The sequence below is a fragment of the Brachionichthys hirsutus genome, chromosome 6 (genome assembly GCF_040956055.1).
Source record: "Brachionichthys hirsutus isolate HB-005 chromosome 6, CSIRO-AGI_Bhir_v1, whole genome shotgun sequence".
NCBI lineage: Eukaryota > Metazoa > Chordata > Actinopteri > Lophiiformes > Brachionichthyidae > Brachionichthys > Brachionichthys hirsutus.
The window spans coordinates 4,645,093-4,664,473 of NC_090902.1; the positions used below are offsets into that span (position 1 = coordinate 4,645,093).

General features: G+C 42.7%; 1 protein-coding gene across 1 annotated transcript in view; it reads right to left on the bottom strand.

Annotated features, from left to right (window-relative positions):
* Positions 1-2,649: 2,649 nt before the first annotated feature.
* pcdh19 (protocadherin 19) overlaps positions 2,650-19,381 on the bottom strand; it is a 46,119-nt gene continuing 29,387 nt past the window's right edge. The window contains exon 5 of the mRNA XM_068740857.1: positions 2,650-3,209. Coding sequence (XP_068596958.1) covers positions 2,650-3,209 — 560 coding nt within the window. The remainder of the gene's footprint in view (positions 3,210-19,381) is intronic.

Here is a 19,381-nt window from a genome sequence, read left to right on the forward strand (position 1 = left end):
ACTATTCCCAAAGGTCTTGTACTTTGGGAATAGGAATAAGCAACAATGAATGCATGGAATATTGATGCAGAGCGGGTTCCAACCTCGACTCAAACTGGTCATTTCTGTTTTATCACGACAAATTAGAGCCGACTTCTCTCTGGATGTCATCATGCTGTTCAAAAAGATTCACAGAATGTGTCATTTTAAATGGTTAATATTTTATAGCAGGCCTAACTAACCTGGTCCAAAATGGAAGTATTGATTGACACCCCCCACCTGCCTTTATGTTAGTCATAGTAATCTGGGGCAATATCTGCGTGGGCAGGCAGGAAAATAGTTTATGAAATCACAGCAAGATGAGTTGGCCTCACTCCTTAGACAAATACACAAGCCAACCCAATTTTCACTGGTCACAGTTCTAAGCAGAGGCAGACATTTTTTGGGGTTCTGCTTATTTATTCAATACATCGCTAAACTAGTCTTAAGAATGGAAACTCAGCCCAATTTAAGTTTTACTGGTATTGTATTGAGAAAAGACAAGGAAACAAAGAGAACATGTAATAGTTTAATTATAAGCTGCTGAATACATTCAGTGATTATTCCAATTTTCATGTTGCCATAAGCCATGGGTGAGACCAGCAAAACATTCAGCTATGAGATCTAGTTTGTTTGTTGTATGCAATTTGTCCATTTTCATTCAGGTTTTCCCATGTTGTACAAAGTTTCACTTCAAAGCAACATTAAGCCACATTGCTGATGTGCAACTCAGTTCTTTCAAGACCTTGGTCGAGCCAAACACGTTTTCGCCCACTCTGGTAAATGGTGCTGGTAAGAAAGGAAGAGCCCACTCACTATAAGCCACTCTGGTCTCAACCGTATTTTTGAGATATAACTTAAAACAGGTGGCACAGGTTTACAGCAGTACCGAACAAAGCTAGTGCAGACCCGATGCCCTCAGTTGAAGCTGAAAAACTCTTGGTTCAATTTATTCAGGCCCAATAATAAGTAAATTAATTAAGATAGATGAAATAGGTGGACCTCCATCACCAGTTTGAAGGACACCGGGAGCCTTTGCTTCTCATCCTTAGATACTAAGATTAAGCAACATTCTGCACTCTGTAAGGTTTTGCTTGCGTCTTTTTGGTTTCTTTTGCTATCTCACTCTAAGCTCATTGGACTGACACATCGACGTTGGTGCTGATATCGCATTTTTTTGTTTTTTTTATTATTTATTTTTTTGCCTTTTTACATTTTATAATAGCCTACACAGAAACTTGATGGCACAAGAACTGACCAATAAGAAACTCTTTACAACAATGTAGACTGCAACAGTTGCCAGGGGTCACACGGTAAACAAAAAAATAATAATCCAAGTTCATTTTTGGAAGAAAAAAATATATATATCAAATTCAATATAAAAGCAAAAGACAAATGAACAAAAGCAAGTTAATTTCAAGTATAACTTACTAGTAAAAGAACTACACGGCATTAAATATTCTCATTATACATTTTTAAATTATTTATAAAATATATTTTGGCATATATGTTTTTTTTCTTTTTGTGTTTGTGTAACAAACGCTACTGTAGCTTCAGTTGAACACCAATTTGTTTTTTTTCTTTTGAAACAAAACATTAAAGGGATTGTCACATAACAACGGGTTATTAAAAATTATAATAGTAAACCCTATACAGAGTTTCACATAGCAAGACATTGAGTGACGATCCCTTCTATCCTAGCCCCACAGTCAGAAGTCAAAATAAAGTACAGGACCAGAGCACAAAGTTCTAATTTGTGCTCCACTGGCTACAATCAATGTTGGGCACAGGATTTTTCAAAAGCAGGTATTAAGCAAGTATTTTTTTCATACAACTCAATTTGAACACAAGAATCCATCTGTCCCACTTCCAGTGTTTGGTGTGGCTGGGCAGATGTGAGTTCATGTATCTCCATCCATCATGAAATATAAATACTGTAAAGACCTCAGAGTCTGATGACACAAGGATGTCCTCCAGGAGACACAGAGAAATGTCTCCTATTAATCAGGGAAAAGGGGAAAAAGAGTGAGAGGCCTCCGTTTTATTCTCCTGGATGCTGTTGGAGTAAATTGAGGATATTTTTATATGAATCTTGTGCATGTCTGTTGTTTACTACATTGATGAAGCTCACTATACAAAGAGCCATTTTGGCAGCTAGAACAAACTGCAAAAGCAAAGAAGGCAAATATCAGTGTGTGATACAAAAGTAGTCCAAAAGGCATAACTGTACTTAGGTGGCCTTCACAAGTGGCGCCTCAGATGTCCAAGCATATAGCACAAGTGCTGAAGGGCACCACTGGCCGTGTCCATGCAGTGAGCAGTAACCTGTCTGTCCACTGGTTTCAAACTGATAGAAAATGAAACGAAGAACAAAACAAAACTGGGACAAAGTACTGCGACTACCACAAAGCCACATCCACTACCTCTTGAGCACAAAACTAGCTGCAGCAAAAAGTTCATCATCTGCATCCCGATCTGGGTCTTGAATGTTCTAGACTGCGTATTGGCGTCTCTCTCTCTACTTCCACAGCCTGACTTTGTTCTGTGTGCACACAGCTATTGCGGGGTACATATACGCGAGTTTGCATTGTATGTGTTTAGGAATCGCGGCGCGTGTAATAGAGAAGCTTGCTAAAGCACGATGTCCTTCAGGCGTTTGCTGCTGGGGGACTCCTTGTCTCGGCCGTCGTGGAGAAGCGTGTTGATCTCCCTGACAGCTGGCTCACTGTCCTTCCCCTCCGGCTGCCGAAGCAGGCTGTGGTTGGCAATTCGCTCTGCGTCACGACATTTCAGTGTGTTGTAGGCAGACGACTGCTTGGACACTGGGCTCGTCAGGTGCACAGGGGAAGTGATGGGGCTGGCTGCCTCGCGCCCGTTGCCAGCTTCACGGATAGCGCCTCCATTGGCCTTGGGGCTACACACCTGAGAATCCTGAGTCCGCTTTCCCTTTATCTCTCCCCGTTCCACATCCTCTGGCCCATCCTTGCCAAAGGTGGCAAAAGTCCTTTTGGTTGTGCCATCCTCATAGTGGGGCACATCCACCGTGGTGGCCTCAATGGACAGGGCGATGACATTACGGGCATGCTCGGGTGACTTTGCACGTGCCGGGATTGGAACACGAGGCATCCAACAGCGGTCAGAGTGGCCTAGGATGCGACACTCGTCCTGGCAGTGAAAACCTTCACTGGGATCTGTGAAGGGGACAAAGACCAAAAACAAAAAGGGTTGTTAAATGTATCTGTAAAATCTGACATGTTTTCATGTCTTGTACTCTTTTACATTGATGAATACAGCTGTATGATTGGGGCACTTCTCATATGCCGGATAAATTCCGTATTGTTAAATCAAAAGTCCATTTGCAGCTCTTGTGTAATCAGGTTTTCTGTAGCAAGGCTAGCTAAATGGCTGGTTTAAACATTGCAATCAGATCTCTCACAGAGGGAGACACCAGACGAGTTGCGGTGTTGTCGGCCGGTTCGTTTCTCTCTCTCCTGTCATCTGGCGCCGTGTTATAAATATGTAATGATGTTTAACGCTGGAGTGAAAAAAGAATTCCCTGGGTCTGTATTGCTGCACTCTTTTGTACTCATTGTGAGAAAAGACTTTCAAGATATTTTTGGAATCTATCAACTTGTCGTGCTATATTGATCAAATTGAATGCAGTAATTTCGTGTTTCTTGCTTGTTTTAATTCGCATATACATCTCTAAGTCAAAAGAGCCGGGTGCTAGTAAACTGTAAAATGTTTTTCCACGAATGTTCGATTAAGAAAAACAACAGGTCTACAATATATGCTTTCAAAAAATAATTCAGAACCGAGAACATGATTCGAAAAGCTCTCTATGCTATTTTGCTGTTGTGTTTTCCACCTGCACTAATCTTTAAAAGAACTCCACACAAATGCGCATCGCATTCCTGTGCTCCCGACTGCTCGTTTCACTCCTGGCAAGAGCCATCCTCTATTCTGCGGGCCTCAAGGTGACAAGAGGGAATTATGGAAGGGATTGACATCGACCCAAATGCATACGCTTACATCTGGCAATCGCAGCTTGACAGATCACCTAATTAAAATCAGTAATGATCTGTTTTTCTCCCCTCTATCCGGCACTAGTGAGAGGTTCCTCGCAAAGACCCCCTGGGAGTCAATACTTAAAGATCGGAGACAGACATTTCGGGGACAGATATGCCAGTGGTATTTCTTATAAAGTATAATCTGATGAGGTTGACGGATTACATGGAGACTAAATGACTGAATGAATGATCAAAGGGAATAATGGGCTGTTTGATTCCATACATGGGAGTGAAGCAGTCGTCGTGTCTGAAGGATGGAAACATGAGCTCCAGCAACAAAAATGTGTGTGGCCAAAACCCACATAGCTGTTAAACAGACAGACCGGCAGCACAGATTCAGTTTCCCTTTATCAACTTTAAGTGCAAACACAAATATACGCACACAGATTTATAATTTTCAACAGTAATGCACAATGATGCATCTACTTTCAAAAAATCAAAAATGGGGGGGAATCACAATCATCCTCTGATAAATTAGTGCTTTTCGAAGTCAGTATTTCAGTATAAAATGTAAAGTATAGTGCGATAGTTAATATTTTGGTGCTACTAGGCTTTGGCAAAACTCTGTTGGTAATACGCTTTTGAGAGTTGAATATGAATGAACTTCAAAGTTGTATAGATATGCTAGATGTCAAATCTGCATTTAGTAAACTGATTTTCCTGGAAATAAATCTGTTTGGACGTGGTACATCTTTTTCTTTACTGATTAAAAATTTACAAGCATGTTGGTAATGAGTGCAATTTCCTCTAAATACATTGGCTTCTTCTGTAGCCTGAAGCACTTTCTAAAGCATGAAAGGCCTTGAGGCTCAAAGATACACAAGTTGTATGCTCCCTGTTAGGCAGCAATGGGTATGCAGTGGTAACCATTTTCTTGCCTTTCCCCACGGAGTCTATGGGAGGCATCTGGGTTGTAAGACGGAGAAGACGGACGGCAAACAGACGCTGGTGAGAGCACAACCCCCTTAGCAACGTAATGAAAAACATCACCACTTTAAATGTTAAAGCAAATTCCTCCTGGTAATGCTGCACATGTTATTTGTTTGTAGTTATGCGCCATAGCATACCTTTGCATCAGCACGGGGAGAAAAAACACATTCCCTGAATTTCATCTTTCATCTGTTGCCAATTCAATCATGTGTCTTCCTTCTCAATCGGATGAAGTCTTGAATTCAAGTGGACGGATGGCTGTCCCGCTTCATCACGGGGCTCCCACAGCCTGACAGCCTCATTGCTTAATCCCCCCCCACCCCCCCCTCGTGCATCCAATAAAATGATCCCCACATGTCATACAGTTAAACATTATTTGTTGTTTACTAATTTAGGAAAGCAAGAGAATGGAAAACAGATGGGAATGAGACAACTCCCCAATAAAGTCCCCGGGTTTTAGATAGATATTTAGCTTTTGCACATGGTGCTTGGCTTGGAAGACACAGCCAATATTTCTTCCAAAAGCAACACACAGCCTCAAGGTTGAAAATGATGTAATCCTGTAAAATGCATGTAAGCACTTACATGAAACAGAAGGCAACACTGCGAGGCCAGGCACAGGGTTGAGTCAATGTGAACCCAGATTCAGGTGACAAAATCTTCATTTTGTTGTGCCTAATTTAACTGGAGCCATGAGGCAAAGGGGACTGATGACACAATTCAGTCAGTTTTAGCAGGATCAACCCTAACGGGGATTTGGAACTGCGGTGTGGCATGATAAATAATTTCATGCCGCATTTGCCTTAAACTGCTTCTATTTGTATTTCTTAGTTTGTTTGTTTTGTACACTGACATTTTTATTATAGTCGTAACAGGGAAATGTCCTGATTCTGTTTGTCAGCGTAAAATAGATACTCCTAAACAGACAGCCAGACAATGCAGTTAAGATGTGCCTGTGATGTTGCTGTTGTGAACACAGATAATTTAAAGCGATTTAAATGTGGAAATACTTGTCTTTTCCTTTGATTTCCTCATCTTTGACTCATATCAAAAGACGACTATTCAGCTCTGGTGATCAAGATCAAGGGGCAACACAGCAACTCCAACTTTACTCTTTGTGTGTTTTTTTTCCATTAATTTGCATGGCAACTGGTCATAAAATCCAAAAGAGTTTGATCTGTAGGAAGTTAAATGCATGCCTGCAGTCCTGATGACCCAATTTGAGGACAGTCTGCACGGGAGCCAACAATCCCCGTCTTGTCTTAATGGTATGCAGAGGGATTTAATTTACTGCGAAAATGCCATCCACTTTTCTGCTTTCATCTTGGGCTATCTTTTACAATGAGATGGCTGTTTTCTAATTGCTCTTCATATTCATTTTCCATCCTGGCAGTCACATGGCAAAGATTGATTAAATCTAAATTGTTGCTACAGCCTTGATGGAGCCTGCGATGCAGAAACCTAAGGGAAGTATCGCAGGGGAAGAAGTATATGGGTGGGGGGGGGGGGGGGGGGGAATGGGAGCAGCAGGATAGAAGAAGACTGTCTGTGGTTTGTTCGAAGTCTGAAGCATGCTTGAGACCTCGGCAGGCCCCGCCTGATCCTCACACAGGGGACGGAGCTTAACATCGAGCCTGCCGTAACTATAGCAGGGGGCAGTTCTGCATCCAGCTCAGGCCGAGGCTTGGCCGAGCAGCCTCCTACACAACTCGCCAGGGAGGGTCCAAGCACTGCTGTCATCCCAGGCAGCCAATTCAGTCTGTGGGCCATAAATCAGCCTGGAGGCCTGGTTCCTGCGGGAACGGCAAGATGGAGTGTGATGGTCTTGTTTTTACAAACAGTAGAGGGGCACCCTTCCTGCGCCACGCAAGCCATCATTCTTTACACAGCACCCGGTCCTCTCCTTCTCCCAACAGCATCTGGTTCAGTCACATCAAGGCACCCCCCCCCCCCCCCCCCTCCAAACACCCACACATTTAAATCTCGCTCCCCTGCGCAAAGCTGATCCTTTATCCTTCTCCTTCTATCCTCATCCGTCATCAGCGCCGCTATCTCATGTACATTGGTGTAATTAAATAAATCCTTCACTTCAAATCTCTCACTTTCGTTTCTGCCGATCTGAGCAGATTTTCTGCTGCTCAATTAGACTAACTGGACAGCCTTGTTAGTACCGTCACATATGTGGGTATGGCTTCTGTTTCTGTGCATTGGCACCAGTCAATTTATCCTGAAAGAAATCTCTATTACAATCGTAATACATTCACCATTGCAGAGTGTCGGCGAGCTTTTCACGTCCAGAAGACCTACCCCTCTACTCCTGAGAGCAGATTCAAAACAGCATGTGACTTCATTTTAAGCCAATCTTGAAGTCGTTATTCTTTTGCATTTGTCAGTAATTGTTTTAAAAGCAAGCAACAAGACAAATGTTTGCGAGCGTTTGCATCCACTGTTTGCATATTTCCTCCCTTGCTGCTGGCCCATGCAGCTCGGCCTGTAAATTCTGCAGCAGCCCCTTGTATAAAGAATGCATTTCCAAACTGGTGTTGACAAACAATGCACTGGCTTCTAAATTGGTACAAACAGCATCTGTTTAACAGCTGTGTAACAGCAGTGGGAGGGGGAAAAAAGCAATCACTATGCTGTTTTATAAATCACTATGTCATCGCACAGCACTGTGTTGCTCAAAAGCAGGGCCACTGGCCAATGGACTGCTTGATGTTGTGGAAACGAGCCGGTTGTCAGAATAACACAGTGCATGACCAGGCCCATTTGCAATCCCGTAGCAGCAGATTATGCCTTACTGAGAATATTTTCTAACTTCTGCCATCCCTGCCGTAAAGAGATCTCAAAACTGTTGTGTAAGGCTCCATATGCATCACCCTCGGAACGGAGCAAGACTTACAGTAGCTAGATCTTGTGTGATATGTAGGTTTTCAGAACATGATTCATGGCTTCCTAAGCTTGTAATTGTTTCTCCTCCCTCAACATGCACCCTAGACTGGGTTTAACCCAAACAGATGGACAGAAAGACACGAACTGCATTAGGCTGCCAAGAAGAGTTGGCCCAACAGAAAAATGTGGTTGTATGATGGTTCCCAAGACGGGTAGAGGAAGCAATACAACATACTAATGTCTCCAGGAAATGTCAACAAGCCTCTACAATGGCCACACCGCCGATCCAGAAACAGACACTTGGTAAAGTGCTCCTACTGGAAATACAGATGATACACCAGAAATCACGCTGCTCAAGTATTGTTTGTTCCAAACCACTGTCCTGGGAGACAAACTCTTAGAGGTATATTATTTCCAGTGCAGTTTCTGGCCTTTCCAACAAATGTTTAATTGGCATTTTTATAAGAATAAATAGTCTAGAGCCTTCTAATGTGGCTCTATATTTAGATATACTGGTCATGTCCCAAAATACCTATTCTTGAAAATACAATTTAATGATGGATCAGCAACACATTTTGATTTCAAGTTTGAGATTATATACATACAGTAATAACCACAAATTGTAATGTGTATGCGCTGCAAAATAATGATGCTATCCATATTGCTGTAATTGGTACAATAAATTCCTTTGATAACTTTATGGTTGTAAATTAGGCACTTTTATTAGCCATATGAAACTGTTTTAAGAAAATTTAATCAAAAATTCAGTAAAGAATTGTATCAAGGAAATTCAGCTTTGCATTGTGTTTTGGAAGGGTTCATTATTTTAAAATATGAACTTTACTAGATTAAAAAAATGCAATTAAAGTCCAAATGAAACTGCACATTTAGCTAATCTTGCTAGATTAATTTGATGCATTTCCAGTTAAAATAATTTATTGCAAGAAAAATCATGCAGTGAAGAAACCATTCAAAAGTGCAACAATTATAATTTTGTCAGAAGATCTGCTATCCTAATGCAGTACTGGCTGCCAGAGATTTAACCACTATGAAGAGAAATTGTAATACTGCTACTTTGTGTGTTTGTTAGTCTAACTTTACGGCATTTCATACTTTCAGCACGCTTTTAACTGATGGACAATAATTAAATGCATTAATATGAAAGGAAGAAGCAAGGTGTAGATACTGCCCCTGAGTCATAACAAGGAGTCATAACATTTGCAAAATAATTTCAATCCAATTCAGGCAACTCGATGCAATATTTTGATTACAATTATTCAAAGTGATTGCAATACAACGTGTTAAATGAAAACACAATCTGATGTGATGTACATCCTATTCAAGTCTCGGCATCCACATTTTTCCTGCATTATTACTCCATTAACAGGATAATACACTCCTAAACATCAGCACTGACTGCCTGTCTATCTGTCTGTTGCCTGCCAGACTGCTTGCGTTGGTCTGCTTGGCTCGTTTTCTCTAAAACACTTTGGCAGAGGATGTCTTTAAATACACTGAAACAAATGCAGCATTTCTGTGTTTAAGCTTGACCGAGCGAGCAAGCTAATTTTCCATTAAACCCTTGAGTCTGGGAGAAGCAAGGGGGACAGAAACAGACTCCTAAATTGCCTCTGTGAAGAGGGGTTGGGGTGGGTGGGTGGGTGGGTGGGGGGTAGTAATAGGGATGAAGAGGAGATGTTGCATTGGTGGAAGAGCACTATATAGCTCATGATTTGTCCCTATCATCAAATGATCTCATCCAGACACCAGAAGTTAGACATTCAACTTTAAATCTATACATTTTCCAGAGACTGTTTTCAGTTTCTGTGAAAAAGTAACACCGCAGAACACATGTAGCATGAAGCGTTTATTTAAAAACAAGACCGTGTGTGTGACAAATAAAAAGTGATTGACTAACCCTCTAAATAAGTACCGTTAAATTCTCGCATTCGCCATTAATTGACTTTTCTCACTGCTTTTCCTTTTGTAAATATTTTTATTTACTCAAGTGACTTTTTTTTGCCACAATGCCTTGGCACCAAACAACTGCAGGACACTGGGCGCAAACCGGCATCTAAGGATTCCATTTCTCTCTGCAAGCTTCAGCTTTGCCTCAAAAGTGCAGCCTTACATAATTAATATAATGTGGCTTCTCATTCAGTCATGTTCAATTTGTGTCATCCAGGACTACGTGTTTTAAATTCTATTTTATCTTGCCACAGAAGCGACGGCATGGTCCCTACTCTCTTTTTTCTTTTCTGTAAAAAAACAAGAAAAAAGGCACAAAAAAAGTGACACTTTTCCTGAAAATTCAAACCACCTCTGGAAGTAGGGCATGGTGAATACGGAGAATGGTGAATACGCTGATATGTGGTGTGACATACGAGTTTGGCTCAGCAAGGCAGACATATATTGGTAAGACCACACAAAGAAATCAGTCACAATTTGTAAAGGCAGTTCCTGTTCCCTGCTGATCCAGATTGCCGCCGTCACTCAAGGAAGAGCAACAAATAAAAGAAAATAGGATGACACAGCGAGGATCTTGCTGCTCCGAGATGCCTTAGATTTACACATGTTCAAGATTCAAGATACTTTATTATCATTATGCAAACATAATAAAATCGTGTGAAGGCCCACGGCTTAAGGCACACATCATAACATAATCAAAATCAAAAACTAAATTCTCAAAGAAACAATATATATATATATACACAAAGAGAGTGTGAATCACAGGCAATAGTGCAAAATAGCAACAGCAACAGCAGGGCAGGCATAAAGCGTCCCAGATCGCTACAAGGGAACGACTGCTTTCACAGCCCGGGGGAAGAAGCTGTTCCTGAGCCTCGCAGTGCTGCTCCTTATAGTCCTGAACCGCTTCCCTGATGGAAGCGGGACAAACAGTTTGTGGCCCGGGTGGGTGGGGTCTGTGGCGATGCGTCTGGCCCGCCTCTGGACTCTAGAGGTGTAAACAGAGTCCAAATCAGGCAGACGGTTGGGTGGAGGGAAAACAAGAAGGAAGCTTTTGTAAGTCCTTCGACTTCTCGGTCACCAGGGACATTCAGGTTGGCATTTGGAAGTCATGCTGCTTCATTCTTAGGCTCTCCATTATTCACCACAGGGAGGTCTGCACCAAGGCACCATTTAATATCAGCCAGTCAGCACTATTGTCCATTGCATTAGCCGCCCACCAACCAGCGCTGCGCTATAGAGGATTGTCAGTGGCGATGTAGTCCACGGAAAGCTGCAGCTCCCACCTAAGACTCGCAGATTGAAATGGACGAGGGCGACTGGTCTGAAGCGAAGACAAGGAACTAATAGGCATATTTTTTTTCTGATTTGAGGAACATCACTACAGCGTAAATGATGGCAGGGGTTTGACACAGCGGTAGTAATTGGACTTCTCAGGGACCCTGTGCCACTGATGATAACATGCTGAGCTGTGACATGAAAAGTCCTTATGTGTGGCAAGGGAGCAAGGTGCAGCAGAGCGGAAGTGACAGGTGTCAAAGATCCAATTCCCCAGCGCCTTTTCTATCCTTGAGTTCCACTTCTCTGGAGCTTGCGGAGGAACAACCTACCCTGTGGTAAAGCCAAAAACCAGGCTTGACATTCAGTTTCAAACCGAAGCTAATAAAACCTATCTCGAGTGCAGAGGAGGGGGAGGGGGGGAGGGAAGGTGGGGGGAGTGATGGCAGTACCATGGATGTAAGAGGTCCACGGCCTGATTGCTCGCTTTATTTATTTCCTGATGCTAATATGAACTGAATACAGAGGGGAGCACAGGATGTCTACGATGCACTGGAGGACACACAAAGGAGCCCGAGACGCCCGCTGAGGATCTTCCAGAGGATACGGGATGGTGCAGTGTCTGGCTCGGGTTGCCTCCCTGTCCTCTGCATGTGTTCTGGCTTCATCTTTAACAAGGACTGCATGCGAACAGGCACATCATTAAAAAGAGTCACTCTGAGGCTTTCCTATCTGCTGTTCAACGTAACAGCCGACCTCTCCCATTACCTTTTATCCTTCCTTTTAAAGAGCTGGGGGGATGGTGGGGTTTGAAAAGCCACATTTGGCTTGCAAGATGCTTCAATCGAGTGAAATCTGTCCTTGAGTCAATTATACATAAACAGTGAATATAATAAAAACCCTGGAATTATCAAGTTTTTTTTTTTTAATGCAACCTTAATACTGATATAAGCCAATCAGTAGTTATACTGTTGCATGAACTTGCTCCGCACTGACCTGATTCATAAATGTCATATGATAATTGACATTTTGGGCAAGAGAGATGTGTAGTAGCCTTGAGGAAGCATCATGTTAGCAGCATTCTGCAAAAAAAAGGACCTTGGTGAACTATGTTTCTCATGTTGATGAGTTTACTCTTATTGGATTATCCTCCGCCACGGCTCTTGACCCCTTTCAGACACAAAGAAGTCAAACGCAGGGAAATCATCAACAGTGTTGTGAATCACATAATTGAATTAGAGGATTAACTCTATGCCAATTTAAGGTTATGCAGATTAGAATTTATATCCCTAGTCAGCTAGTGTAACTCCATTAGGTTCAGTAGTGATGTGTGTCAGTGATAAATAGGACAAAGGTTTCAGTCAACTGGGAGGTTCATGAATATGAGGATGATTTGAAAGACAAAATCCAAATTAATTCTTGACCAGATGACCCGGGAGGCGAGCTGGGTGCACAAAACGCTCAGCAGGTCTTCTTCCTTCTCTTAATGTACCTTCATTTGCTCATCAATGGTTTCTAATCTGTGTCACGATGCTGCCTCCCACTACTCAGACCGACTCAAAATGTTGAATTGCAGCATAGTGAGCTCATCCCTGCAAGGTCATCCAGAGGGCAGTGAGGGAAGGCTGACACTAATTGGTGAATGAAAGATAGTAATGATGGAGTTAATTTAGAAGATTCCTCTTAAACCCCTGTAGGGTACAAATCCAAAGAGGGCATTCTTCCAAGTCATGATTCACAGTACATCCACTACATTTCAAGATCTATAAAATGTTAGGGAATAAATTATTTTCACTGAATATACATGAGGGCAAAAATATGGAAATGTTCGAGCAGCACGCCCGAGGAAGTAACCTTTAGTTGCCACGGCTGAGGAGGACCACACAACTTTACATATTCCTGATACGTACTCCGTCTGAATTATTATGTTGTCAGGAGAAACAAGGGGATAAGAGCTGAGGGGAAAGAAACAACAGGGTGGAGATGACAAAGGCACGGGGGAGACACGAGAAAAAAAATAGGACGTCGGAAATCTCAAATGGATTGGAGGACGGAGGTGCAGGGATTTTCAGAGAAAGGAAGTAATGGGGGTTAAAAAAAGAAATGCATGTTGCTACGGCACAGGAGACCCCCTTCCCTCCCTCTCACTCTCTCTCTCTCTCTCCCTCCCCTTCCCCAGCTGCAGTGATAAATGTCTCTTTGTATTCTGGACAGAAAACTGCGGGCTACAATGTACTTGTCAGAAGACGGCTGATTTTCCCCTTAAACAGAGCAGAGTATATTCTTAATCTTTCCCTTCAACGAGGGGGGAAGATAAAACAAATGCTTTGTGCCAAGACACATTAATACCCAGAAAAGCTTTCCTCATTCACTACGGTGCTGCGCGTGGTGTGTGACTGCGAAGGCACTCGCGTATGCATGATGTACAAGTCTGCAGCAGGTGCGGTTGTGGCGTGTGCGTACAAACGCCATTTCTAATTCCTGCATTTCCCCAGCATCCTTGACACATCCGCAGGTTAGCTGTAAGGTTCCGCCATGACGGTTCAAAAGTGTGAGCCGGTGCTACAGGTAATCGAGCTGATTATAGCCACCCAGGCTCGGCCCTGCCTGGAGGCGGCACAGGCTGCCCGGTGTCTGATATCCTGGGCTCTCTGTAATACAAGCCTTGCTTTGGCAGTCACGCTGGGACTGTTCTGCCCACTTCCAGCCACACACTGAGGCTTCTTTGAGTCGGTCTATGTGTCTAATATGTCCTCAGCTTGTTTACTCCACGTTGCATCAGTATTTCAGCAACAGGGTTGTGGCAACCCCTGCTTCTATAAATGAGTATCGAAGCTGTCAAAAGAGCATCAAGATCAGTTATCAACTTTTTTTGGTGTGTGTGAGGACAGGGTGGTTGTGGTGGACAATGTTACTGTTTAAAGTTTATTTTATCAATATTGATGAAAAGTATACCAATATAAATGCCTGATTTTGGGTGATATTGATAATTGAACATTGATAAGAGTGAACATTTCAATTAGTTGTCTTTAATAACGGGTTAAATCAAGGTTGAATGAATGCCTTTGTTTTGCACTTTAACATTGTTGTGATGTATCTACATTTTTCTGTGAACATTTCATTTTTTTTTTCTCATACAAATCTATTTTCATGATTGAAATTAAGAGTGGATCGTGATGTAGCTCACCGCTAACACAATGATGGCCCAACGGCAGAACACGGCGGTCGGTTTCATTTGTTATCCGAAGTGGCTTTAACTTCTACCTGAACCTAGCGCTGCTGTACCGGCCGGGTGGTTTTTAGCACTGTGCTGGCCTGCTCTTTGTTCTTCAGCGTCTTTCCATCCTGGTTTTTGTTGTTGAACAACAACTCCGAAAAAACAAACACCTTTCTTATTGCTAGTGATGAAGTGTGCATTTCATCACCCAGGCCTCATATGCAGTCTGTCCATGCTTTCAAGAACACCAACTCGAAAGGTGTTCCGGTCTGATGCCACTATTGGCAGGATGCCATCACTTATCGGTGACTTCCGAATCAGATTTACAATGTCATCACGCTATGGAAAAGGTTATGTTGGGTACAAACACAACACGGGCCACGGTTGAACACGTAGGAGGATTGTTGTGATAAGTCTTTGTTGCTCTTTAACAATATCAACTCACTTTCGCTATCCTTTTTAGAATAAAGCGGTTTTGTGCATCTCAATGTTAGCTTGTATTTACTAAATGGAGAGATTATCGTATTATATTTTTTTATTCAACTGTAGCTAAAATAACATCTTAACAGATGTGCAAAAACAAAATGAAAAAAAAAATCTATCAATAGAATAAAAATGATTTCAATATGGGCATGGTCACAGTGGTGATAGATAAGGCCCGTAGAAGAGATTCTGTTAAACTCTCACGTTGAATTTCTTCTCACAAGAATAAAATGTAAATTCTTTAAAAATAATTCATTAAAAAAAATCATGAAGTCAGTATCAAAAAAGAGCTCTTCATCCCATAACCCAAGCAGCGCTGAGACATTTGTGAAAAACGATGGGCTTCTAGCAGCGGATTGTTGAGAGAAGTTATTTCAAAAACAATCTAAATGATTTTATTAGGAACAGGAAGCGATTATTCTGAGTGAAGCATACGCAGGCGTGTTTGTGCCTGTGCTGCAGTCGTACATCCATCTGCTTTAACCCACGGTCTCATTACTGCTTGCTTTTTATTGCACTGGAGAAGGGGGGCTGTGTCCAGGCAGTGACCTCAAAAAATTTAAAACACCGAGGAACGATTAGGAAAAATAGCTGCAGCCTCTCATCCTCCAACATGAATCTGTCTGAGCCGCAATAAACGAGCAAACCGGAGACGACGCCGGAGCTCTGCTACTAAAATTCAGCTCTATTCCTCCGTGCTGCATCTCTCCCTCTGCTGCTCTTTATCTTTCTCCCTCTCTTTCCCTCTTTCCTCCTCCACCTCTTATTAACCTTTAGCGATGCACACCTGCAGCCGCACAAACGCACACGCCATGCACTGTGTGCACAAACTCAAATTTTAAATTCAGGTACGCTCTCCTCTCTTTAATACACACTCGGCCCCCATCAACTTCAGCACATTACCTGTTCTTAATCTCCCTCCCTCTGTCTCGGATCATCCTGATCCCCCTGTTTTTCCATCTGCTGTCAATTGAGGCCCAGCTTGGCTGGGTATTCAAAAAAACAACTGTGATTCACTTGGTTTCTGCGGAGATTATTAACACACCTAGCATGCCACAGCGTCATGAATAAGCAATGGATATCCGGAGCCCTATTTTCTCTGTCTCCGCTTTTCTCCATCCGCTCTCGCTGCCTCTCTCTTGCCCCGTCGCGTTGTGAATTGAATGCCAGGATTGTCTGGAAAATGAGCTGTCAGTGGAGGGCACGCAATGAGATACATCAGGTTCATTGTGAGCCCAAGAAAATAATGAAGTTTTCCCATTTCTCCCCCTGATGTGTTCAATACGCTATCCATGACAAGCGTAGAGAGATAAGCAGCCCCCTCTTGAGCTGATTAAACACAGTGTGTATATTAGGAAGAGCTTTGGCATTCTAAGGGTTCAAGGCATGCTATTATTGTATTATAGTCTCACAATATATTTCCAGCATGCTTTGGAGAAGACTTCTGCATGGATTACTTTTTGTTTGTTTGTGTGTACATCAGTGAGGAAGAGCAGCTCGAGGCGCTGCTTGTAAGAAATGTAAAGAAAATCAAAACACGTCAAGTGTGGTTAAACTCTTCTTAACATCTCTTTACTCTTGGAATTTACCAAAGAACCAAACAAGATTTGTAGATTAATCTTTTTTTTTTAAATTAGTTAGTTTACATATGCAAATACTACAGACAAACTCTGCTGAGCGGCCACGATCGATGTTTTTAATTTGGAACAGACATGAAAGGTTAGTTTAGTGTGCAAAAACCTGTTTGCTTCAAGCAGGAGAGGAATATTCGTATTTCATGTAAGTGACAGAGGTCTCTGCAATTTCACCTGATGCATGATAAATATCGGTCAGCTCTGCTTTATTACATTTAGGTGTGATTTCAATAAGACAGCCGGAGACGGCGCTGAGTTTCAGCTTCATTCAGCGCTGTGAGCATGACTGAAAAGACGAGCACAGATGGACACAGCTTGAAATGGAATTTTGTTTCCTCATACTTCCCAAAGTCTCGTCATCTCTGAGGCGAAATCTGCATCTTGGTGGCTCATTAGACTTCTCGCCACACCTGCCTGAAAGCGTCCTCTGATGTGTTTGGGTGCGCAAGTGCGCCTCGGCGTCCTATCTCCCTTCATGCATGCATCGCACCGAGCTCTTTGTCACTGTCAGCCATTTTAACGCCACCATGGGCTGCACATTAGATTAAGCAAATCCAAATCAAGATGGATGCTCCCAGTCTCCGGTTTGATGTTAATCAAATCATGAGGCATCATAACGCGACACGTGTTGCCGACCCAAATGGCACAAAGAATTCTGATACTTAATTCAATCGCGTGTTGTTTGAGAGTCGTATCCTCTGGCGCAATCGCTACTCCTGGAGGAAGAAAATAAAAATCACTCCTACCTGTCAAAGAGATTGTTTCCTGATTTGCTCTTTTTATTTTCCCTTCCTGAGACTGCTTACTACATTTTCACCTTATCTCTCCATCTCTGTACTCTTTCTCTCTCTCTGTCGGCACGGCCCGGTTCCTGTTGCCTTCCTGAGTCTGACACCTGTCAGCATTTTTGTTAGTAGATCAGAGGACTACAAACCAGAAATGTTTCAGTGTTGAATATAGGACAAAGTTTGCAGCAGGAACATCACAAAGTCTTTCTACTCTTTTTTAAAAAATTCGATGGGGGGGGGGGGGGCACTTGACTGGTAAAAGGTTGGGAGATGTGGGTTGGAGGTGTTTGCAGCGAGAGGATTGAAGGGAAAGGGAGGAGAGAGGAAAGGTAGGGGGGAGCTGGATTCAATTAAGAGCGGTAAAGCCCAATGGGTCTGCTGATGAAAGAAGGGAATATGGTAAAGTGTGCAGCCCACGGAGGGGGCTTCCATTCCTGGGCTTCAGCTTCAGGCACACACCCACAGGGAGGCTAACAGATAGATGAGAGAAATTCTCCAGAGGTGGAGGCCAAGGAAACTGTCAGAAATAAAAGAGGCCTGTTCCCTCATCTGTCTAATTGAGCAGTCTCGGAGTCTTTTGAGTCTGTTAAACCAAGAATGTGTGTGTGTTTCTTTTTACGAACACATGCATATTGACCTGTTAATAAGTCCAAAACCAAGGCCACGAACCTCTAAACCGACAAATTGGACAGCATATAAAGACATGATGCTCTTCCTTTCCCTCCCGCAGAGATAACTCCAGTGATTTAACAATACATGAATCTTAATCCTTAAAATCCATGGCTCATCCATATCCAGGGGGAATTAAAGTGTGAGCTATGACAATCAAAGGGAGTCGGAAAAAACTAGATTTAGCTCTCTTTGTCACAAGCCCCCCTCCGAGTCTATTCTCTTGCTTCTCCCTTGACACTAATGGTTATGCAGAGCTCAAGCTAGCATGTCGCACATTTTCACCAAATCCCCCGAACTTCCCAGACATGCCTATAAAGATAAAGAAGAATTCATTTGATATAGTTTCTTCTCCATTTATGGTTCGGGTGATGTCATATCTTTTACATTCTCCTGAAAGATATGAGTGGGCCATTATGAGTTAAAGAGAGCCCATCCTGTATAGATTTTAGGAGATTCAATGTAATCTGTACTTCAGATACTTCCCTAATCTAATCCAGAGGCTGGGGATATTTCAGGTCAGGTTTTCAAAAAAGAGCTTGTGTGTCTCCTTAGATTCTTTGCAGAGATTCATCAAAGAGTTGTTTGCTCAGATTTACGTCTAAAGGATTCTCGCAAGCACTTCACCGAGCGTTTCGTTGTCGCTGGACGGGGGAGGTGCATGCTGTTTGAAACCACAAGAGAAAGAAAAGCCGGTGAAAAAAAAACAAAACAGACATGGGTTAGTTAGCAACTGGTTCTCATCACACAAATGGATTTCCACATGAATGCCTGAGAGATGACAGGCATGAAGTCTTTGTGTGGCGGTAATGACTTTTCTCCTGGGCAAACAATTGACTCACACTGCACTGGGAATGGTAAACATTTGCACCGTAAAAGCCCCCGAGTTTAACCCCCCCCCTTTCACTTCCCTTTTGTTCTCAGCAGTTATCAACACAAGAAAACAGAACAATAAAAACAGAGAGAAAAGACAAGGATCTTCCATCCACGGCTTTTGTGTGTTGTTGCAGTCTCTCTACTTGTTTCCTGCTTTAACTGGCAGGACTGTACAACAGCGTTGCTCCCAGAGGACTTCCCAATAGTGGGGTGTTTCGAGAGCACCCCCTATTTATTTTCTGACAATTCCCTCTATTTCACTCAACAGAAGGAACGGACAGGATACATTTTTGTCAGTTAAGATCGCCGAAGTAAAACCGCATCATCACATGACCATAACTGCTGCACTGTTCTCATATTATTCAACCCTGCATTGTTCTATTTTCTGCAATAGCGCCCAAGTCAGCGCACACAAATGAAAATGAAGCAGGGAAAAGTGGGAGCCCGTGATCCTCCAGAGAAGCCACCAAAAAAAATCTGATGATGTAAAAAGCTTCATAAACAGTAGAGACGGCTCCAAGCGAGCCTCGTGCTGAATCTGCTCATCTCAGTCAGCCC